We start from the raw sequence: 24,839 nt of genomic DNA on the forward strand, positions 1-24,839 counted from the left end.
ATGTATGATTGGTTTTTATATAATGGGTTTTAACTGTTTTTAGTATTGGATTATACTGTTTTGTTACTGTTGTTAGCCGCCCCGAGTCTGCGGAGAGGGGCGGCATACAAATCCAATAAATAATAATAATAATAATAATAATAATAATAATAATAATAATGTAAATTATGATTGTCTCTGGAGATAGTATGGCCTGAAAAGAAGCAGTCTACATAACAGTACACCAAGTTTCCTTATCAAATGGAAACAGTAAAATCCCATAACTATTTTCACCCTTTATGGTGCACATATGGCAATAATATCACTTTCATTTAAATGACACTTCAAGGGATAAAATTTCTATTGAATACCTGGTATTTTTTCATTTTTGTCTGACAAAATAAATGTTATTGAACCATTCATGGAGCCACTGAATAATGAAATTGATGGTAAAAAGTACTTAGGCACAAGGATAGGAATTTGCAGATCAAAATAACAGCTAAAATGCTCAGAAACTCATTCAAAAGTCTGCATAGCGAATATCCTCAAGAGAATACTGGGCTGATTGGTGCAAGGGAACATTTTGTTCCAAACAGATAGGAAACCAAATGAGCATAGATGTAGGTCCACATTCTTCAGTGTCCTGCGTAGATGCAACTTGCAATCCCTCAAAGGCTGTGATTACAGATAAACAAAATACGGTACATCTTTGCAGAAGATGACAACGAACTTGCAAGAAAAGCAGTATGAAGCAACAAATACCAGCCATTGTTTTTCTTTTTCTCTTCACTGCAAAAAAACTGCTGGAAAATAGCAAGTGACAAGCAATCTTCCAGCTACGAAATCTTTTCCCCTCTCTGTTTCCTTGCTTCCTTTTCTGAACTCCACTTCTCTGAAACTTTCCTTATTTCCTCCTTGAAGTTGAAAAGAAGGCTCTGTCTACTCCTACCTCTTGCTCACTCTGAGTAGCAGACAGAACTGGTTTCACCTGTTCTGTTCTGTTCCGTTCCAATACAGGCAACTGTACGCTGAGCATAAACAGTTACCTCTGCCGGCGTGTTTATCCTTCAACTTTTAGCTGTGTTTTTTCTGTAAAAGTGGTGATGGTGGGTTTGCTCCTCTTCAACACCTTCCAGTAAAAAGGGACAGTTGAGAAAAATTTATTTATTTATTTATTTATTTATTTATTCATTCATTCATTCATTCATTCATTCATTCATTCATTCATTTATTTATTTATTAGATTTGTATGCCGCCCCTCTCCGAAGACTCGGGGCGGCTAACAACAATATAAAAAGACAATATAAACAAATCTAATATTAAAAACAATCTAAAAACCCCCAATTTAAAGAACCACTCATACATACAAGCATACCATGTATAAATTCTATAAGTCTAGGGGGAAGGGAAATTTCAATTCCCCCATGCCTGACGACAGAGGTGGGTTTTAAGGAGCTTGCAAAAGGCAAGGAGGGTGGGGGCAACTCTGATATCTGGGGGGAGCTGGTTCCAGAGGGACGGGGCCGCCACAGAGAAGGCTCTTCTCCTGGGTCCCGCCAAACGACATTGCTTAGTCGACGGGACCCGAAGAAGGTCAACTCTGTGGGACCTAACCGGTCGCTGGGATTCGTGCGGCAGAAGGCGGTCCTGGAGATATTCTGGTCCGATGCCATGAAGGGCTTTATAGGTCATAACCAACACTTTGAATTGTGACCAGAAATTGATCGGCAACCAGTGCAGACTGCGGAGTGTTGGTGTAACATGGGCATACCATAATGGTGGTAGTTGCTTTGTGATAAGATCTGAATGTATGGGAAAATGTGGACATGCTGTCTTTTCTCTTCACTAGCCAGTCTCCATCTCAGCCTTCTCCATTTTCATTCTTGAGTTATTTATTTATTTATTTATTCATTCATTCATTCATTCATTCGATTATTCGATTATTCAATTATTCAATTATTCAATTATTCAATTATTCAATTTGTTTTTTGTTTGCTTATTTACTTATTTACCAAATCGTGTACAAGATAGGTATAGTATAAACATAAACAAAAGCAAAGTATGTATAAATAAATTTGGACAATAGGACAGTAGGACAGGGACGGTAGGCATGATGGTGTCCTTATGCACACCCCTCACAGACCTTTTAGGAATGGGGTGAGGTCGACTACAGACAGTCTAAGGTTAAAGTTTTTGGGGCTTGGGGAAGAAACCACAGAGTCAGGTAGTGCATTCCATGCATTGATCTCTCTGTTGCTGAAGTTGCATTTTCTGCAGTCGAGTTTTGAGCGGTTTACATTGAGTTTGAATCTATTTTGTGTGCGTGTGTGCTGTTGCAATTGAAGCTGATGTTTTCATTGTCCGCTAGGTCATTGTGGTAGATGATTTTATGAACTACATTTAGAACAATGAGTTCCTGATTAAGACATTGTATTTTTCCCACTTTCTGTTTTTGACACAATCTCCCCAGGTTTCCAGCCAGATACAGCAAAAGGCAGCAAATGAAATATACCTGTATTTGTGTTTATCAGTTTCCTCTACATTTGTCACTTTCAATAACTTCCACTTTTATGGAGTAGTAGCCCAGCAGATAATGAGTTCATTTCTCCCACTGTTAGGGGACCTAGTCATATACGCAATCATAAAAGGGACAACTCCTCTTGAGACCTATACAGCAACACTATTTATTGGGACTTGAAAAAAAGACATAGTTGAACAGGGATTAACAGGAACAGCAAATTTTATTCTGGCATTGTTTTATTTTAAAGATAAGTGGACCTTTCCTGGCATCCCAAATTCAACAGATTAACAGAGTTGGAAGGGGACCTTTGCAGGTCATCTAGTCCAACCCCCTGCCCAAGTAGGAGACCCTACATCTGCTTCTACCTAGGATTGAACTCTCAACCTCCTGATTGTGAGGCAAGAGCTCCACCTCTAGGCCAAAGCACCTGATACTATTAACCAAGCCAAAAGTTATTGATCATTTTAAATTCAAATTTAGAAGAGAAAGGAATATTGCTCCACTGAATGTAACACAGTTAAATATTTTTTTAGGTTACCTAACCAAACTCCTGCGAAACCATACTGTGTACGCCTGTGACGGTGATCATTTGAGTCTCCGGTGTCCTCGACATTCAACAATAAGTGTCCAATCTGCATACTATGGGCAAGCTTACCACTTGTGTAGTGCACAGCAACCTGAAGTCATGGTGAAAGAGCCACTAAACTGTGTGGCGTCTACTACCTTGCAGGTATAAAATACTATATTGTAGCACTTAAAACTAATCAGGAATATTTTAGATAATTTATTTACAGTAGATTAAAAATGATATGAATAAAGATTCAGCATGTTACATCTGGAATATCAGTTATAAAGCTTGATTAAGTTTCCAAATGAGTCAGTTTAATTTGCTGGAGGATTTTTAGTATATAATTAATTTTGAGACCTTGTCGGATGACATTTCTTCATAATTTTCTCTCTTTAGAATAAAGAGTTTGTCCGTATTGATATAGAGAATAAATCTGTGTACAGTGTTCCCTCGCTTTTCGCGGGGGATGCGTTCCGAGACCGCCTGCGAAAGTTGAATTTCCGCGAAGTAGAGATGCGGAAGTAAATACACTATTTTTGGCTTCCCTTAACACTTTAAACCCCTAAATTGCAATTTTCAATTCCCTTAGCAACCATTCAGATTATTACTCACCATGTTTATTTATTAAAGTTTATTTTAAATTTTTTTTATTAAAGGCAGCGAAAGTTTGGTGATGACATATGACATCATCGGGTGGGAAAAACCATGGTATAGGGGAAAAACCCGCAAAGTATTTTTTAATTAATATTTTTGAAAAACCGTGGTATAGACTTTCCGCGAATTTCGAACCCGCGAAATCGAGGGAACACTATATTTTTAAAGCTGATATTTGATTGTTCAAAAATTATAAAATGACATTCACATTTTAAAGTCCATAACTTTTTAAATGAAACTGGCTGAAGCTTGAACTAGAGCGGCCCAAGCTATTCAAGAACGCATTGGAGCAGGGTCTTATCGTCGTAAAAGCAATCCAGTTTGGGAAGTGGGAAGAGTTGTCACACACACACACACACACACACACGAGTTCCTGCCTGAGTTCCTCTCTTGCCAAGCAGATTGGGACAAAAGACCATCTAACAATGTGAATGTCTATTAAGATTCATGACCAATGGTCCAATGTTAATTTGTGCCAATCCACTAGTTTTGTCAGAATTGTCTTGGCATTAGTTTAGGTCAATGGAGTTTCCTGAAAGACTTAAATTGATATTGCCAACAGAAAAATTCTGGCTCCAGATTTTCAATCAGCCACAAAATGTATAGCACAGCATTGATAAGATAATGGAATACAGTACTACTAATAATACGGTAAGTACATTGAAATATCAACCAATTTTCTACTGAAACTGTTTAGTACTAGTCTAACAATTCAAAGGATCTATACAGAGATTTTCTGGTTTCTCACCTTTGGCCTTTTTGGTTTCCTTCTTGGAGACACGAAAATAAAATTGTAGAGCATTTTTATGTTCCAAGCCATACTAATGCTACAGCCCAGTCACTTCATCATTCATTCATTCATTCATTCATTCATTCATTCATTCATTCATTCATTCATTCATTCATTCATTCAACTTTTATGCCATCCCTTTCCAAGGACTGGGGGGGGGGCTCACAACATACTGGCTAATTATACTTACGTTTTCTGGAAATATTGCTAATGCTGCCCTCTTCTAAGGTAAGAATTATTTCCTTAAAACAGTAACTTAGATATAGAAACATAAAGAATAGGAAAGTCTTTCCCTGAACAAAAATAATGACAAAAATGTGGTCAGACCTGAATGTACCCTACACAATAGGATCTTTAGTCCTCCTAATTGGCATGATATTTGCACATGAGTTCCCATTGTATTCATTCAAATCCCATAAAAACATACCACTGAACTGTAGAGGTTTGCAAAGCAAATAGGATTGTAGGTTGAAGCTTCATATTCCTGACTGAGTTTAGAAGCAAACTCACTGATTTTGGTTTTGGTTCTGCATTTTATCCTGTGTTTTATCCTGCTATATTAAACGGAGAAATAATAATATATTTCAGCATTATTCTTGTTACCACAGAATTCAAACATTTTTAGAGGAACAAAGTGAAAGGATATAACTTTTCACATCTAGGATATACTGTATATGTATATGTATATGCAGGGGTGGGCAGCAGGCATGACAGGGTGGAACGCAGTTCCACCGGCAGAAATGAAGATGCATGTGCAGCTCCAGCTCTCCTTTTTTCCCTGCTGCTACTGCTGCATCTGCACTCCTTGCTTTTTTCCTCTTTTCTCCTTCCTTGCCTCATACGAGCTTCCCTCTCTCCTGCCCCTCAGCCTCATGCGGCCTGAGGTGCAAGCAGAAGGCATGGGTAGAAGCGGCGCTGGCAGCATTTATGCTTCTGGCAGCACCCATTCGCCTAGCTATCCAGCCTGAGGCAGGGGGGCGACCCAGGAAGGAGAGCGCAGGAAACGCAAAGCAAATTGTTACCCCAGCGAGCGACACTGGGAAGGACTTAACAGTTTACTTGAACGATAATGATCGTTCAAGCCACTCCCACTTGGTCACATGGCCGACAAGCCACTTCTACCCAGTCACATGACCATTAAGCCACACCCACAAAATAAGGCACACACACAGTGTGGCAGTAAAAACTTGGTCTGCCCATTACTGTGTACAGGTCGTTCCTTACTTATGACGGGGATCCATTCCCACGGCCAGTTGTAAGCCGAGTTTGGTGTAAGTCGGAATATTCCGATTTACATGAATATTCTGACTTACACGGGGGCGGGGGCAGGGGCAGCGGCTTCTTCAAGGAACCAACAGCCGGTCCTTCTCAGTGCTGTGTTGCTGCAGCCTCTGAGGCTGCCGCCGCCGCCACCTCCGTTCGGGCGAAAGGATCTCCGTGGTGGGAAGCCCTGGAGGCTACAGCAACGCAGTGCCAAGAAGGACCGGCTGTTGGTCCCTTGAAGCCGGTCCTTCTCGGTGCTGCGTTGCTGTAGCCTCCAAGGCCGCCCACCGCGGAGAGCCCTTTGCCCAAACGGAGGTGGCGGCAGCAGCGGTGGCTTTGAAACTGACTCCGGGTCGTCGTAACGATGAAATGTCGTACATCGGGGACGACGTAACCCAGGGACAACCTGTATATGTATATGAGTGTGTGTGTGTGTGTGTGTGTAAATAGATAGATAGAATAGAAAAAGAAACAAGTTTAATACTTTAGTTACAAACTAGATTTGAACATAAAAATTGAAGAACATTTATTTATTTATTTATTTATTTATTTATTTATTTATTTATTTATTTATTATTTAGATTTGTATGCCGCCCCTCTCCGCAGACTCGAATACATGAATACAAAACAAAGTCCTGATAATTTATTTAGGATTACTATTATAGCTAATTACTTTTATTTTGCTTTAGTAATAATGAGCATTCAGTATGCAGTATTTGAATCACAATAAAGATAGTGTCTCTTACTGCTAAGCAGAAATCCCCACTATATTTTTTGATGGTAGATAGTCTATATGTCACTACTTTCTTATTCCTGGCTAGGTAGGAACATATCCAAACAAATCACTGCAACCACCTGTAATCTTTTTTCCCAAGAAGCCATTTTGAGCCAAATGTACAGTAAACTCTTTGATATAAAGGTGATGCTTAAGGGTTGTAATTTATCTTTAGGCATGCCATCTTTCAATTTTTAATGTATTTCACACTTTTAATTTTACATTGAGTGGGACTATGAAGTGTATGGGACTCAGTGAGGTATAGATCTTCATTCCGAGTCTTCGGAGAGGGACGGCGTGCAAGTTTAATAAATTATTAAATTATTATTATTATTATTATTCTGCAGTGTATTGATTTGGGCAGATTATATTACAAATATGTAGGTGTATGTTCCTTTTTTGTCCTGACCCCTCAATTTCTTTCTTCTAATCTTTCATATTTTGCAAAATGCAGCATTTAGCCAACCTACTGCAGTCCTTCCACATGCATACTTAGAAGTAAAGGGCATTATGGTCAATACAGCATTTGTCCAAATATGTTTGCATAGAATATTCCTATAAATGGGATAAACGTGACTGTTCTTAATCAAATAACTTTGCAGCTACAGAAGATAAGATAGGAACCACCATCATTTTTTACTTAATAAAAACTCATCATTGTTATTAAAGGAGAATCATAGTGCCATGTGCTAGAACAGTGGTTCTCAACCTTGGGATTGGGACCCCTTTGGGGGTCGAATGACCATTTCACAGGGGTCGCCTAAAACCATGGGAAAAGACAAATTTCCAATGGTGTTAGCAACTAAAGCTTCTATTCTGGCATCTCAGAACATATTTTTACAATCCAACCAATCAGGTGTTTACAGTGGGGTGTCCCTCTGACCTCTTGCCAATCAGCTTAAAAATCTGTTGGAAGAATTGGCGCTAAACCTATAGTTGGGGGTCACCACAAGATGAGGAACTGTATTAAGGGGTCGCGGCATTGGAAAGGTTGAGAACCACTGTGCTAGAAGTTTCATAAGCTTGATTTATAAGTGCTGCTTTGCAACAGTGGAAGTCTGTGCAAGTCCAGCATTTTTTTAAAAAAATGTGAATTCACATCTGTACTTGGAGTTCTGACTGGACTGAAATGAAAAATATTTGTCTGGTTTTATTTTAATTTAAGAGACTTCCAAAAATGTTCTAAATATACATCTGATTGTTCCTATTTCAGATTGTTCCTAATTTGGTTAGAGTATTATTTTCCAGAATAAATGCTTTATGTACATGATTTTTTTGCTGAAGTTCCGAAGGAAAATTTTAATATATAAGTATTCAGACCATTTCCATGCTTGAGCACTGAAAACATCATAAATAGGAACCAATTGCCAAGCCTCCCAATTTTGATCATGTGGGCATGGGGATGTTGCAGTGGTCATAAATGTAAAAAACGGTCATGTCACTTTTTTCAGTGCTGTTTTAACTTTGACCAGTCACTAAATTAACTGCTGTAAATTGAGGACTATCTGTATTCTGTTTCCTTTTTATATGAAATGAGTGTAAGTTTTTTGTCATTTGAGGTCTGGGAAAGGGATATCATTTGGCTTATAGTTTTTAGTATATATTTATTGAATTTTTTTGGGATATTTACATTTGGCTTATAGTTTTTGAACTCTTCCTTTGTCCAGGTGTAGGGAAGAAGGTGATTATTGACTGATTTATTTTATTTGCTGGTTTTCTTATTTCAGGATTGAAATAGACGGAGAAAATTGTGGCTTACTTTCACATTGTTTTTTGAGAAACTGATTGTACATGGAAATGCTGGTGGTGTGGAAGAACCCTTAAGTCTGTCTGTCTGTCTGTCTGTCTGTCTGTCTGTCTGTCTGTCTGTCTGTCTATCTATCTATCTATCTATCTCTATCTATTTTATTTATTTATTTATTTTATTCATTTGTCCAATACACAAATACATAGGAAGAAAAAAAAGACATGTGGTAATATATATAAGGGTAAAAGTGAACTTAGAGGAGAGGATATATGAAAGGAAGAGAATATATATGATACATGAAAGAAAGGAAAGACACGAAAGCACAGGAATTGTATTCTCATTTATGCAACAAACAATACGTTTTGGCTATTAGAATCACAAGTTGAGCCATAAAACAGATGCAAGCAACCTTAGAATAGAATAGAATGGAATAGAATGGAATGAAATAGAATAGAATGGAATGGAATGGAATGGAATGGAATGGAATAGAATAGAATAGAATAGAATTCTTTATTAGCCAAGTATGATTGGACACACAAGGAATTTATCTTTGGTGCATATGCTCTTAGTGTACATAAAAAAGATACATTTGACAAGTGTTAAATCACTGCACCGGAATGACCGAGCTCATGGTTGCTTAGCGGGAGTTCAACCTCCTCGTCGCCACTGTTAAATCACTGAACCGGAGACTCTTGCTTGTTCAAAACATATTTATTTCCAAAGACATAACAACCAACTGTTCCTCTCAATAGCAACTCCCAACAAGGGCAACGGCTAATCCGTTGCCCTATTTATACCTTTTCTTATGCGTGGGCTTTTCCACTGACAACCGTTTATTTTTGGCGGCAACCTAAAACTAGCTGCGTCTTAACCAATCAGCAATTTTCTCTTATTTCTTTAAACGAACACAACAACAAGAATCATGAAGTACAACACAATGATTGTCACAGGGTTCAAATAAGCAATCAGGAAACGATATTAATATAAATTGTAAGGATACAAGCAACAAGTTACAGTCATACATCATAAGTGGGAGGAGATGGGTGATAGGAGGGATGAGAAGACTAATAGTAATGCAGCCTTAGTGAATAGTTAGACAGTGATGAGGGGATTATTTGTTTAGCAGAGTGATGGCGTTCTTGTGTCTAGATGGCTTGGTGTGCAGTGCTCTATAGCGTTGTTTTGAGGGTAGGAGTTGAAACCATTTATAATAGAATCAATGATCCATGAAAAGAGATTAAGAGCTCCAGTTGTCAAAACCAAGATTTCTCTCCTCCCCGCCCCCAGGTTGAGGGGAATTTTGAAGAGTTTGGATTCTAACTACAGTATGTTAAATACAAGTAGTCCTCAAATTACAACAACTCATTTAGTGACCATTTGAAGTTACAATGGCACTGGAAAAAGTGACTAATGACCATTTTTCACACTTAAGACTGTTGCAGCATCCCAAAGGTCACATGATTTACATTTGGATGCTTGACAACTGGTTCATATTTATGACTGTTCCAGTGTCCTGAAGTCTTGTGATCATTCTTTGTGACCTTTTGACAAGCACAGGCAACGGGAAAGCAGTGATTCACTTAATAAATATGGTAAAATGGGGCAACACTTACTGACAAATTTCTCACTTAACAACATAAATTCTGGGCTTAACTGTGATCATAAGTCAAGGACTTGTACATGTCATGCCAGGGATGGTTGGTTATTAGGACTTTGATTACAGTTTCAATATATTTTTCTCCTAAAATTTACTTGAAAACTGTTTTCTGCAACAGGGGTTCCAGGGAGCTTTAAAACAATATTCCCCTTCTTAAATTCCAATAGCTAGATTGTATTAAAAATATAGAATATAAAATTATTAGGTAATAATTTTCACTATATTGTAGTTCTTTTAGTTCTCTTCTATGTAATGTCTTCTTAGTTCTTTTTATTTGTTTGCATGCAAATTATAATGCCTTGCCCATTTAAAATATTTTGGCTCAGGATATTTACTTTCAGAAATTTGAGGAAAGCGGTTAAAAGCACTTTGCTTCTTAATGCTAATAATGGCAGTAAAATCATAGTATATAAATATTTGAAGCCTTAAACAGCCCTTCATTAGAAGATAATTTTAGGACAGCCAAGTATGATAGAAATGCATTATGCTTTCATTATAAATTTCATTTACTAGTAGCTGAATGTGTCTTCATTTAGCTGGGTTGGGGAGAATTAAAAATGGTAATTTCAGAAGTGATTATGATCATAATGTTTAATTATGTACTTAAAATTCAGTGAATTGTCAATCTTCAAACTGCTTCTCCCTTGACCGTTTCTGAAATGGTACCCTAATATTACTACAGCTTCCTGTTTTTACAGCATTGGTTTTCATAAAATAACCTGTAGTGGAGATTTGAATCAAAGCTTCTTACTTTTAAGTTTACTCTTTAGAACAGAAACATCTCTGGTAGTGATTTGTTACTAATATTATTTCACATAATTTGCTTTGGAAATCTTATTTTAGTGCTCTAGAAGATAAATTTATTACTGTTACTCAGTGGATAAAGTTTGTCATGGTAGATGTTAAAAGTTGGGATTTGTATAGTTTTTTAAAGTGATTTTTAAGACTTTTTTTTTTGTCACTGTTGTAGAAAGTCTTTGATGAATGCCAGGACCTGAGAGACTGCCAACTCCTTGTTAACAGTAGACTTTTTGGATCTGAGTTATGTCCAGGAGTCACTAAATACCTCCTAGTCTCCTTTAAGTGCCGACCTAGTAAGTAATTTGCAGAATGACCACTTTTTATGTATGTTTCTTTCAATTTAGATTGTGATAACAATACAAAAACCCTTACATGGATTTCTGCAAAGCCCTGACCTGACTAAATTCAAACATTGCAATCACATGTAAAAATGTTTGTTGTACCCTTACCCTTACCCAATCTTACTAATCTTGTAGATTAGCGAATCTCCCTAACCAGGATAAACTTTAATGATAATTCTTTGTATTGGAGTCCCTATAACAGGAGGACACCTAGAGCAGGAAGCACTGGCTAGTAGTAGCTGATAATGAAGAAATTATAGTTCATGGGTTTGCATGTGATGTGAATTGTAGTTTATTAAGTAAACTATGGTTATAAAAGTGTAGTTTAGCACAGTGTGCAAGCCAATCAAGTTACTGCATAAAATCTTGAGGATATTTTTGAGTGCATTATTCTTCCCTATTTGTATATTTGTATGTAATGCTAGACAATATACACAAAGATTTGACAGAGCACCAGCTTCTTGTAGCTGCTTTTCCAATATATTCACACAAAATGGGTGAGCAGTGTGGTCGGGCAGTAGGAAAAGCAAGTAGGATGCTTGGCTGCATAGCTAGAGGTATAACAAGCAGGACGAGGGAGATTGTGATCCCCTTATATAGAGCGCTGGTGAGACCACATTTGGAATACTGTGTTCAGTTCTGGAGACCTCACCTACAAAAAGATAAAGACGGGCTACAAGAATGGTGGAAGGTCTTAAGCATAAAACGTATCAGGAAAGACTTAATGAACTCAATCTGTATAGTCTGGAGGACAGAAGGAAAAGGGGGGACATGATCGAAACATTTAAATATATTAAAAGGTTATATAAGGTTCAGGAGGGAAGTGTTTTTAATAGGAAAGTGAACACAAGAACAAGGGGACACAATCTGAAGTTAGTTGGGGGAAAGATCAAAAGCAACGTGAGAAAATATTATTTCACTGAAAGAGTAGTAGATCCTTGGAACAAACTTCCAGCAGACGTGGTTGGTAAATCCACAGTAACTGAATTTAAACATGCCTGGGATAAACATATATCCATTGTAAGATAAAATACAGGAAATAGTATAAGGGCAGACTAGATGGACCATGAGGTCTTTTTCTGCTGTCAGTCTTCTATGTTTCTATGTTTCTATGTGTTACATATCCTGTGCATTTTCTTGATAACCAGTTGTACCCCATTGGACTAGAAAAGTAGGGCAAGAGTTTTCTTTGGCCATAGTCCAAACTAATCCCTTAGTATACTGGATTAAGACTTTAAGAAAGAGAGAGGATTCACTCCCAGTGACTCTGGATACTGATTGGCAAATTGTTGCCTCTGGGCTGCATGCACCGCTAAATCCTTTTTTGTTTCCCAGCATCTATTGGGAAACAAAAGATGTTGGCAACTACAGAGACTTCGCCCAGCATTTCTCACCAGACCCTTGAAAAGGAAAAAAAAGTGATAAAATTTAAAGGGATGTCAGTAACATCTTTAACAGGCCTTCCCAGCTCCAATGAACCAATGATGCTGCATGGTAATGGAGACTGAATGCACCATCACTTTTCTATTAGAAAAACAGAGCATTAATGTAATATAAAGAGGGTGGCCTTCTTTTGTTTTTGTTTGTTTGTTTTTGCTTATACTACTGTATATCCACTCAAACAAACTCAGAAGAAATGTGGCTAAAACAACTCAGGCTGTAGAGATGAACCCACAACCATTTGTGATGACTCTACAATTTTTATTTTGGGATATTTTCTGGCACAAAAGTACTGGTTGTTTCTGAATAATATGGGAAAACATTTGCCAGGCATTTCTGATAATAATGTTGTATATAGAAACATAGAAACATAGAAGACTGACAGCAGAAAAAGACCTCATGGTCCATCTAGTCTGCCCTTATACTATTTCCTGTATTTTATCTTACAATGGATATACCGGTATGTTTATGCCAGGCATGTTTAAATTCAGTTACTGTGGATTTACCAACCACGTCTGCTGGAAGTTTGTTCCAAGGATCTACTACTCTTTCAGTGAAATAATATTTTCTCACGTTGCTTTTGATCTTTCCCCCAACTAACTTCAGATTGTGTCCCCTTGTTCTTGTGTTCACTTTCCTATTAAAAACACTTCCCTCCTGAACCTTATTTAACCCTTTAACATATTAAAATGTTTCGATCATGTCCCCCCTTTTCCTTCTGTCCTCCAGACTATACAGATTGAGTTCATTAAGTCTTTCCTGATACGTTTTATGCTTAAGACCTTCCACCATTCTTGTAGCCCGTCTTTGGACCCATTCAATTTTGTCAATATCTTTTTGTAGGTGAGGTCTCCAGAACTGAACACAGTATTCCAAATGTGGTATCACCAGCACTCTATATAAGGGGATCACAATCTCCCTCTTCCTGCTTGTTATACCTCTAGCTATGCAGCCAAGCATCCTACTTGCTTTTCCTACTGCCTGACCACACTGCTCACCCATTTTGAGACTTTCAGAAATCACTACCCCTAAATCTTTCTCTTCTGAAGTTTTTGCTAACACATGAAGTTTTTGCTAACACAATGGTGAAGAATATCAATAATTATGAATATTTAAATCATCCAACATAATAGGGATTGGTCTTAATCTTATTTGAATTTTCATTCTACCTTTTTACCAGAGAAAAATATGTGTGTATGGCACTCAGTAGCACTCAGTGGTACAGAATAAAAATATGTATTTTTTTCTCTGAAATTAACTAATTGACAGTGATACATGGAGTTATTTCTGTAACATTTTGTTAAGAAAAATAGAATACAAAAGTGCATAGAATGGAAACTACCTAAAACTTAGTTTACTGATTGCAGCTTCTCTATCAGGAATATTCTAATTGAGTATACTATGTATAATTCTGCCACAAACACTATGAATAGTCCCTTTTTTCCATAGCTAATAACTTTTTAAAATTTATTCTATAACAACGTTTGAAAAGTACAAAACATCCAACCAAGTACAAAAACAAAAGTGAAGAAAAATATTAACCAGCAAAAGTGGAACAAATTATAAACAGTCGAGATATAACACATATAATAAATACCTATCTCTAAAATATCTATTAAGGCTACCTTTGAAACAAGAACCAACAACACCTGTATATGAATATTTCAAATTAGAACTATTTTTTAATAAATTATGAAATCTGTGCTAAAAGGAAATGTATTGTATCATTTTTTGGAATGGTAAAAAGACTGTTTTCAATAATTGATATGACAGGTGTATTGCATCTAGTCCCTTACTGCTTTTCCAATTTCTCACAATAATTTACTTAGCAATTCCTCAAGCTCCAATTTTGTAATCAGCGATCTCAAAAATTATTAAATTCCACGTGTTAATATAATTCAATATTTAAATATTTAACATTAAGAAATGTTTCCATAAATCTATATATACATTCAAGTATTGTTCCAAAAAAGATGTCAATACTGTAAGTCACAAGACTAAATCATTTGAGTTAACAAACCCCAATTTAGAACTATGATCTCTCAGTAAATATGTGGATCTCTCAGTAAATATGTGATGCTTTCACCATTTCATCATTTATTACCACACTAGCCTCTGCGTACACAAGTGGCAACAGGACCTACACATAATTTCCCCCCCTGCTTACTTAAGAGCCCAGTTATCTCTCACTATTACTTTCTTGTTCTTTTCTCTTTCAGGTGAATATAAAAGTAGATCAGTGTGTGAAAATGAAGAACTGAAACTACACTGCCATGAATCAAAATTTCTCAACATCTATTCAGCCTCTTATGGCAGGTCTGCCCACCAGATGGACTTCTGTTCAACAAAAATGGATTACATCCCCCAATATGGTAGGCTGACAAAGTTTAAGTGAGACTCTTTATTCTAGAATTTAAGGGTTACAATGTTTGTTTTTATCCCAGAGGAAAAAATAACAACAATGTACCTTTCCTGACTCCCATTAGCATGGGAGTTGAATGCTTGTAGTTGTTTCCCAATTCAGAATTCTTGGAATTGATCAACTGTGAGGGTATGACATTAAATTTACCTTGGAAAGTCAGTGATGGCTTCCTTATAATCATGTTGCTTTTTTCATGCATTCCTTTCACTCTGCGTCTGTGTTATGGAACGGCATAAGTGGTTAAAAATGATTAAATGGAAATAGTTCTTATGGAAATAGAACTATGTAGATGTTAAGTATGTATTGATTACTATGACCTGGACATTGTTAACTTCCAGGTATATATTGTATCAAACAATGACTTAAAAATAGGTCAAGAGCTTCAAAGAGCTTCAGATCACATTGTGTATAAAAATAAGATGGGTTTGGTTCAGGGTGAAATGTGAAATTTTTCCCTACTGATTCTGTGGGGGTGGCTTATTTTGTGGGTGTGGTTTGGAGAGCAAGTAGGTGTGGCCAGGCTGTCATGTGACTGAGTGAGTGTGGCAAATTTAACAGTCCATTTTGCCAGGGAGCAGGGGATTGGACTAGATGACCCCTGAGCTCCCTTCCAGCCTTTGCTGTGCTGTTTCAAAGCATCCTCTGAAGCCAACCAGGTGTGTGGCCCCTCCTTTCCTTCCTTCCTACCTACCTACCTTCCTTCTCTTTCTCCCTCTCCCTCTCTTTTGTTAGAAGCACACACATACACACCCCAATTAAAATATTATTTATTTATTTTATTTTTTTATTTTGTCCAATACATAATACATATTGAAGAGGATAGACACGAAGTGTTATATATAAAGAAAAGATATAAAAGTAGAGGAGAAGATATATGAAAGGAAGAAAAGATATATGAGACAATTGGACAGGGGACGAAAGGCAGGCTAGTGCACTTATGTACGCCCCTTACTGACCTCTTAGGAACCTGGAGAGGTCAATCGTGGATAGTCTAAGGGAGAAATGTTGGGGGTTAGGGGTTGACACTACTGAGTCCGGTAATGAGTTCCACGTTTCGACAACTTGATTGCTAAAGTTATATTACTCATAAGAAAAAGCTCACAGAAAAAAAAAAAGGAGAAATCAAGATTTCTGAAGCTCATTCCACATTCCTGCCCTATAGAGATAGTAAGATAATGACCATATAGAAAGTGGAAGCCTGACTTTTGGCTCCATTCACACAAGCAGGCAAACAGATCTAGAAAACCCATTCACAACCCGATCAAAAACTAAATAGAAAAATCCTTGGAAACTGAAGGAGTGAGGAACAAGTTACTGAAGTACAAGGTGGAATATTGGACTTGGAATTGTATTGTCGAGAATAACAATGCTCACTTTCTTACTGGTCTTTCCTTCAAATCCTCTTCTAAAATGGAAAGATTTGGCTGACAAAGTAGAAGTGACAATATTGATTTCTGAGATGGATGCAGCGAATCATGTCTCTTTGCTTTTGCTGAGCCGGGCGATCCTTTTGGGCAAAGAGAGCCATACATTCCCTGTCTTTTTTGTGGTTAGTACTATGGCAATGACCTTAAATTCAAAGAAATATTATAAGACTTGTGTATACTCAATTTGAACAAGTTGACATAAGTAATTCAAGCCTATCTCTTTAAAAATGATTAAAAATAATAATGGAATCCCATGTTAGAACAAAGAAGAACAATACAAAATTTCAGTTGATTAACTTAATGATTTATTTAAATAGCTGGTCCACTGTATTTATTAGTCCGCCCAGTATTTTGGATTGGCTAAATTAGGAGGTTTAGCCAATTCAAGCTTAGTCCTTAGTGTAATTTCAAACTAATTGTTTGCCTTCAGATTCCTAATAACCAATTAATAGGTAATATATCAGTTGAAAGACAATATATTGCCCAAGGTAAATTTACCTGAAAGTATCTGGCTAAAAAATTAGGTTAATTTTTGCTCCTAAAACATACTCTAGGTACCATGCTTGAAAAAAGGTTGTACAGTACATAATTTAATGAAAAGATCACGTTCATGGTGAAATCATATGTAACAAATACGTGGCATCACTTATTGTTTCTAATATAGTCTTTCTATATAATATATTTAGCAGAACAGAATAATCTCTATTTAGCATTTTCAGCTTCAACCGCAACAACACAAGAGCATGCAACAGCTTCAAACTCAATGTTAATCGCTCCAAACTTGACTGTAAAAAATATGACTTTAACAATCGAGTCATCGAAGCGTGGAACTCATTACCGGACTCAATAGTGTCAACCCCCAACCCCCAACATTTCTCCCTCAGACTCTCCACGATTGACCTCTCCAGGTTCCTAAGAGGCCAGTAAGGGGCGTACATAAGTGCACTGATGTGCCTTTCGTCCCCTGTCCAATTGTCTTTCCTTTCCCTTTTATCATATATATTCTTTCCTTCCCACCCACTTCTTTTCCTCTTTACTTCCTATCTTTACTTCCTATCTTTTATATATCACTTAATGTCTATTCTCTTTCATATGTATTGTATATTGGACAAAGAATTAAAAAAAAAGAAGAAAAAAAAAAGAATGGTGTTTCTTCTTCCCATTGTTGTGATTCCAATTAAAAATAATTTCCCTGAAGCCATTGCTAGTCCTAGGAATTAACTCTCAAAAGCGAATTGCTCTGAATAAGAGCAGAAAGGAATCTGCACCAGAATCTATATGCCACATTCTTATCCTTCGCGTTCCCACCCCACGGTATTTAGAGCTTTGATTAATACTCTTCTGTTTTCCAAACATAATTGAGATCATATTTCTTTCCGACACATATCCTTCCAGTATTATATGCTCACTAATATACACATTTGAATGCCAAGGAGCCTCAATTTCACTATAATTGGCTGCAGTTATTCCATTGAATAGATAGCTTTTGTGTAGTAGAGAAGAGACACCAGAACTTGAAAATAGAAGAGGGTTTCAATAGAGACAAGAAGACTTGTCAGTTTTATTAAACTTTGGGCAATTTATGGCTTCAACAACTCCGCATAATTTGCATGTCAAAAACCAGCTAATTGGTGACTTAAAGGATCTTTCCCTTGAAAACAACAGATGCTGGACTATTAAATAGCAGCTCAGACTAGGGCTGATGTTTTACCACTAGTCTCAGAACTGCTTTGAGGGCTGTTTCTTTTATTTCCAGCTGGATATATGTGGGCCAAATAAAAACGATCAGCATTATTTGGCACCTGTCTGGTTGCTAACCACTAACTGGAAAAAATGGGCAAGGATTGCCAGGGTTTAGAGTGAACAGTATTTTTCCTCCAGAGGTGATAATGAAACACAGTTTGTTTTGTTTTTTGCTTTTAATTCCTGTCCTTTATTTTCAACTTAAATGAGACTGCTTTGATATAGTTTTTTAATGGCATGGACCTTTCTTATCCTAAACCCATTCACTACATTTGGATATACTATTGATTATATTAGAAATCGCAGTCTTAAGAAAGGGTACTTCATCTAAATGACATGCAGTCTTAAGATGCATAAAAGGGAGATAGTTTGCATTTTCAGGACAGTGTAGAAGTATCTTAATATATTTGCAGTCCTGTCATGTCCCTCCCTGTAAGTACCAGCTGAATCAATAGTGCACAAATCTACATGAATTTAAGGTTTTACTGCCTTGTTTTGAAATAACTATTTTCATCTCTTCCAAGATATTTCTCAAATAGTCTTTTACAGCAAAACTGCAATTTCGGTATGGTAATTCTGTGTGTTTATTTATGTGAAGCAAAGAAGGAGAGGGGTATCATCGTCACATTCTTCTTCTTCTTATTATTATTCTTCTTCTTATTCTTCTTATTATTATTATTAATTAGATTTGTATGCCGCCCCTCTCCGTAGACTCGGGGCGGCTCACAACAATAACAAAGACAATGTAAGAACAAATCTAATAATTTAAAAAACGCTAAAAACCCCATTATTAAGAGCAAGCATACACACAAACATACCATGTATAAACTGTATAGGCCCAGGGGAGATGTCTCAGTTCCCCCATGCCTAATGGCAGAGATGGGTCTTAAGAACTTTACGAAAGGCAAGGAGGATGGGGGCAGTTCTGATCTCCGGGGGGAGCTGGTTTCAGAGGATCGGGGCCGCCACACAGAAGGCTCTTCTCTTGGGTTCTGCCAAACGACATTGTTTAGTTGACGGGACCCGGAAAAGGCCAACTCTGTGGGACCTAACCGGTCGCTGGGATTCGTGCGGCAGAAGGCCGTCCCAGAGACCTGAAAGCATTTTTTCCTATTATTAATTAAAGTAAATTACTGGCACACATATTAATGCTTAAAATCTAAACCAAAAATAATAGGGAATCCACCGGTATTGTTATTCTAGCAGTAAACAGTAATATATATACAGTATGTATGCATGTACATACAAATGCATATATCAATAATGAAATATGCTTTCATTTTAAATTAATTAGAATAATATATTAATTCTATTTTATTTTAGGAAAATGTCTAGAATTTTAATCTTATTTTAAATGAAAATTTTAGGATGCAATGGTTTTGTTCTTAAATTTGATGATTCTAAATCAGACATGCTGTATTTGCTCCAGAACATACAGTATCTAAATCCTTCTTCTGATTCTAAGACTGACCCTGGGGTGTTGGGGTTTTGTTTTTTGCCAAAATTCTATTAGTTGGCTAAATGGGATTGTTGTATTTAATAATTAAATTTAGCTGGTCTTGAACTGGTTTACCCTAACTCAGTCTGTGCATTCAGTCCACAGGAAAATCTCTTTTTGCTTGTCTCTACAATGTGTTGCATGGGGGTCACATAATTGGCTCGACCATACATTTTTATACCATCACTGCATAGAGCCAACCACAAATTCTTGGAAATTGTGTAAAGGATCACTTCTTCCTTGCCATCAATGGCCTTCATCAGAAGCAATAGCTATATTTATCGTAGTTGGGCTTTCTGAGTTAGTGTTATTTTTGCACCAATAGATTTATATCTCTGTAAGCAGGTACCAATAGTCTCTTCAGATAAATCATTTTTGTTTATGTGTGCATATTTCTTTCTCCTTTCAGATTGTTTTTCTTATTCAGCTTTAGAAGTCTTGTCAAATAAGTGCTATGGAAAGCAAAGGTGTAAAATTATTGCTAACAGTCACAACTTTGGAACACCATGCATGCCTGGTGTGAAAAAATATCTCAACGTCAGCTATGCATGTGGTAAGAAAAGTATGGAAACCATAATTTTCACAAACTGTAAAACCTGGGCATCTTGCATATGTAGGCAAAATTCATATTATTCCCATATTTTAATATCTAAGATAGGTATGGTATGATAATAACTTTGTTTACAATTTATATAATTTGACTAGAAAACACATTGGCAAAAATCTAATTACTGTATGTTTCTTGGACTGATCCAGATTCTTTTGGGATGATTATAGCTTTGAAATTAGTCAAGTAATATTTGAAAGGTGTTGTAGAGCTTGGCCTGTTGATTGTTGAACTTTCATATGTTTTCAGTTAGTTTATGACTGGCAGTGAAGCAGCAATGCAATGCATAAAAGCCCCCAATTCAACAAGTGATTGGTATAGAAGTTGACTTCTTTTTATAAATATTCTTGATTGATTGACTGACTTCTAAAATGTGAAGTGTGAAGGAAAATAGCTGCTAGCCAACTTTCCAGTTTTGTCTGTAGGAGGAGCAAGATATACATATATACCTGTATGTTTTAAAATCAACAGATAGCATTTCTTATTTTCAACTTTTCAGTTCCCAGATTCATATTGGCGGCTGTTAATCCAATGGTTACCATACTCCCTACCTCTTGGAAGCCTAAAGAAGAGAAATATGGTAAATTTAATTGTTTGCTATGGACATTTGCCTTTAAGTATTTGAGTAATTTAATGAACTAGAAGAGGAGGGGGTCACACAAAAAGTGATGAGGCAAAGACACAGAAATGGGCAGAGCTATGTAGAAGTTGAATCTAAACTAACTAAAAACTGACTTCATTGACTTCATTGTTGTTTATCACATGAACCAAACTTTATTGCAGAACTTATCAATAAATAAAATAGTCATCACTTACCGTATTTTTGGAGTATAAGACACACCAGAATATAAGACGCACCTTAGTTTTTTGGGAGGAAAATAGGGAAAAGAATCTGCTTACCAGGCATTCATCTGGCTAGCGTCCTTAGTCTGGTCAGCTTCAACACATTATTTTCTCTCCTGGTTAAGGGCTTAATTTTTAAAAAATTTTGCGAGAGTAACAATGAAAGAGCTTGCAAGCCAGTAAGAACTGGGCTTGGGAAACATTCTTCACAGAGTGTAACTATGAAGGAGCTTGGGTACATTCATAGCACCTGGCTAGGGCTGGAAAGAAACATTTGGAACAAATAGAGAATGAAAAAAAACAAACACAGGGTTTGGAACATATTCTTCGCAGAGAGTAACAATGAAAGAGCTTGCAAGCCGGTAAGAGCTGGGAACATCATTAGCACCTGGTTAGGGCTAGAAAGAAACATTTGGAGCAAGTTAGACTAATTGGAAAAAAATCCTGCAAAGTCTTAGGGCTTGGAAATAATCTTCACAGAGAGTAACAATGAAAGAGCTTGAGTACATTAATAGCACCTGGTTAGGGCTGGAAAGAAGCATCTGGAGCAAGTAAAGCAATGGGGGGAAAAAATCAAAGACAGGGTTTGGAAAACATTCTTGACAGAGAGTAACAATGAAAGAGCTTGCAAGCCAGTAAGAGCTGGGAACATCGTTAGCACCTGGTTAGGGCTGGAAAGAAACTTACTCAGAGCAAGTTAGAGTAATAAAAAAAACCTGCAAAGACTTAGGGCTTGGAAAACACTCTTCGCAGAGAGGAACAATGAAAGAGCCTGCAAGGCAAGAGCTGGGAAGATCGTTAGCAGCTAATTAGGGCTGGAGGGGGGGACTACATTCAGAGTATAAGACGCACCCAAATTATCAGCCTCTTTTTGGGAGTAAAAAGGTGCATCTTATACACCGGAAAATACGGTAATTATTAAGTTAAAGAAGTAATTCTTCTCACATCTAGCTGGTGAGAATCATAGCTTGGAAAAGCGATCCCTACCTAACCTTTGTAGCTTGGTGTTCAGGCTAGGAGAAAGAAGAGGGGAACTGGGCCATGCAAGCAGTGGGCTGGCATGTGCACAAACGCATGCAGCCCTTGCATAAATGCTGAGCCCTTGCGCATGTTCACTCTGGCCAGCCACAAAGGTGGCCCAATTCTGAATAGGCCATCGCCCAATAGTGGACCATGGTCTGGGGAACCCCTGGCTTAGAATATGTTTTGTGGGAAGAAATCTCTTATTAATTTCCTCATATCAACAGTGCTAAAAAATTCCTAGGGAAAACAGGAAACAAGCATATTGTCTTAAAAGACATTCTCATGTATTTATGAGTTGGATTATATAATAAAGTAAACTAGAAATTAAAAATTAATTTTGCTTTAATGCATAAAATGTGTTATTAGACAACATGGAAACATGGAGACATTAAAGAAGGTAATTGCTTGTGGTAGGATATTTAAATTATTCATTTAACAAATACACATTTCTTTTCAATTTGGAAAGTTAGTTCAACTGCAATCTGATTTAGGAACCTTTTTCCCCCCTTTCACACAGATATAAATTTTGATCCAAAAGAATCACGAATTCCAAAGAAGGAAGGAATTATAATTAGCAGCAGTTTGGCTACGTTTGCATACATTAGAGGTAGACCACTTTACCTTATATCCTTGCATTCTGATAAGAAATCCTGTTAATGCTAGCAGTTACATTTTCCAGAATTAGTATGAAATATTAAATACACATAATATTCGCAGCATTTTAAACTTCATTGATTTATTATGGTACAATATATCCTTTTGTGAACAATATCCTAATTAACAGGTGTTTAAAGTATTATTTTGATTTAATTACCTCCATGGAGGAAAAACCCTTGTAAAGATATTTTTTCTAGTACAGTACTGGTGGCTACAGGCTGAGCTAAACAGTAGCATTTTGCTGACCTTGAAAAATGGGAGGAAATGGATTGTGAGCCGCCCGAGTCTCCATACAAGTATAAATAATTATGATGTTGATGATGATGATGATGATGATGATGATGATGATGATGATGATGAAATGAATTATTAAGGTCCACGGACCGAATCCGGTCCGCGGGATGCTTAAATCTGGCCCATAGGATTGGGCTAGAGTGCCTCTGGCAGCCAAAATTGAGCGCAGGAGGGGTGGTGCACGGCCCCTAGCCCATGACCAGTACCCCATTTTCTGCCTGAATGGCCTCCTCCAGCACCCTGCCAGCCAAAATGCACATACACCCCTGTGGCCCAGTTTGGTCAGCAAAGTACTGTAGAAGGCCATCCAGCTCCCTCCCCATGGCCCATTTTGGCCAGCAGAGTGCTGCAGGGTTCAAGTCTCCCCACTCCCCCAGCTGGCCCAAGGAGAACTACAATGCTGACCCGGCCCTCAAAGAAATCCAGCTTGAAACCCCTGTGTTAGGACATCCAGATTTGTAGGCACCAAAATTGGAATCTCAGAAGAAGATAGCAGTAAACTATTTTCATATTGTTGCAAGAAATTGTATAGATCCATCTCTTATGTCACCTAACATCATACACTGCTCAAAAAAATAAAGGGAACACTTAAATAACACAATATAACTCCAAGTAAATCAAAATTCTGTGAAATCAAATTGTCCACTTAGGAAGCAACACTGGTTGACAATCAATTTCACATGCTGTGGTGCACATTCAACTTTGTACAGAAAAAAGTATTCAATGAGAATATTTCATTCATTCAGATCGAGGATGTGTTATTAGAGTGTTCCCTTTATTTTTTTTGAGTAGTATATTTTACCTAAGAATTTTCTTCATTTTGGTTTTGTACTTTATTTTCATTTCCAGTAACATGTTATCAAGGTCTGATGTAGATTTAGATATTAAAAGTTTGTCTCACAAGCTCTATGCTTTTCAGAAACGACAGCAAATTATTATCATTCACATCCATCTATCTGTACCTAAGGCTCTAGTCTGTAATTGTGTTTCTAATTTCAGATCACCTTGAAAGAGCTGCTCTCTTGTTTGTGTCTAGTGTTTGCGTTGGCCTGATGCTCACACTTTGTGCTCTGGTAATGCACATTTCTTGCTGTGATGATTTGATCAAGCTACGGAGGATGAAAAAACATCTGGTGCTAGAAAATCAGAAGGCTGATGAAGACAATGAGGAGGAAGAGGAAGAGGAAGAGAGAGGGGAATCTTCTGATTCAGATTTTACTGATGAACTAACAGGCTTATGCAGGACTTCATACTCAGCTTATTGTTCCCTGGATGCAGCCGAATTGGCTGAAAGGATAGAGCGGCGAGAACAGATTATGCAAGAAATATGGTTGAATAGTGGCTTGGAAGCATCTCCTACTAGAAGCCTCAGCCCATTCTATATAAATGAACAGCAGTGCATTTGTTTTGGATAAAACGCACCTCTTTTCTTAAACTACCTTCTGTGAAGGATCATCTGCCATGTAATATAATAATTATTACAAAGCTATATAAATAATTATTTAAAACACCTTAAAACAATTTTTAGTGTGGTATATTTTGAATGCTTGCCTCTGTTCTGCCTGGCAAATGGCAATTAGCCACCCACGAGTTCAGAATGAAGTCAAACACACAACCATTAAATTAAGAAAGTCTCTTTATGTTCAGAGGCTAAACGTCGGCTTGAAATGCAAAAACCAATTACTGTTTTATTTAGTCCCAAGAGGTGACAGTTACTCACACCAACAGTTCACTTGAAGTGGAGGCTTGTGCCAAAGCAGAGGGGTGATTTATGGATCAATAAAGCAGA

The 24,839-nt window shown here is 37.2% G+C and overlaps 1 protein-coding gene across 2 annotated transcripts in view; it reads left to right on the forward strand.

The window, feature by feature from the left end:
- Positions 1-24,568, forward strand: part of EVA1C (eva-1 homolog C) — a 48,889-nt gene extending 24,321 nt beyond the window's left edge. The window contains exons 2-8 of one of the 2 annotated variants that reach the window (XM_070750327.1): positions 3,034-3,230; positions 10,925-11,048; positions 14,756-14,908; positions 20,036-20,179; positions 20,733-20,813; positions 22,617-22,706; positions 24,050-24,568. In XM_070750327.1, coding sequence (XP_070606428.1) covers positions 3,034-3,230; positions 10,925-11,048; positions 14,756-14,908; positions 20,036-20,179; positions 20,733-20,813; positions 22,617-22,706; positions 24,050-24,465 — 1,205 coding nt within the window. In that variant the 3' untranslated portion in view covers positions 24,466-24,568. The remainder of the gene's footprint in view (positions 1-3,033; positions 3,231-10,924; positions 11,049-14,755; positions 14,909-20,035; positions 20,180-20,732; positions 20,814-22,616; positions 22,707-24,049) is intronic. The other variant, XM_070750328.1, reaches the window with a different exon arrangement.
- The last annotated feature ends 271 nt before the right edge of the window (positions 24,569-24,839 follow it).

Source organism: Erythrolamprus reginae, chromosome 4, assembly GCF_031021105.1.
Source record: "Erythrolamprus reginae isolate rEryReg1 chromosome 4, rEryReg1.hap1, whole genome shotgun sequence".
Classification (NCBI taxonomy): domain Eukaryota; kingdom Metazoa; phylum Chordata; class Lepidosauria; order Squamata; family Dipsadidae; genus Erythrolamprus; species Erythrolamprus reginae.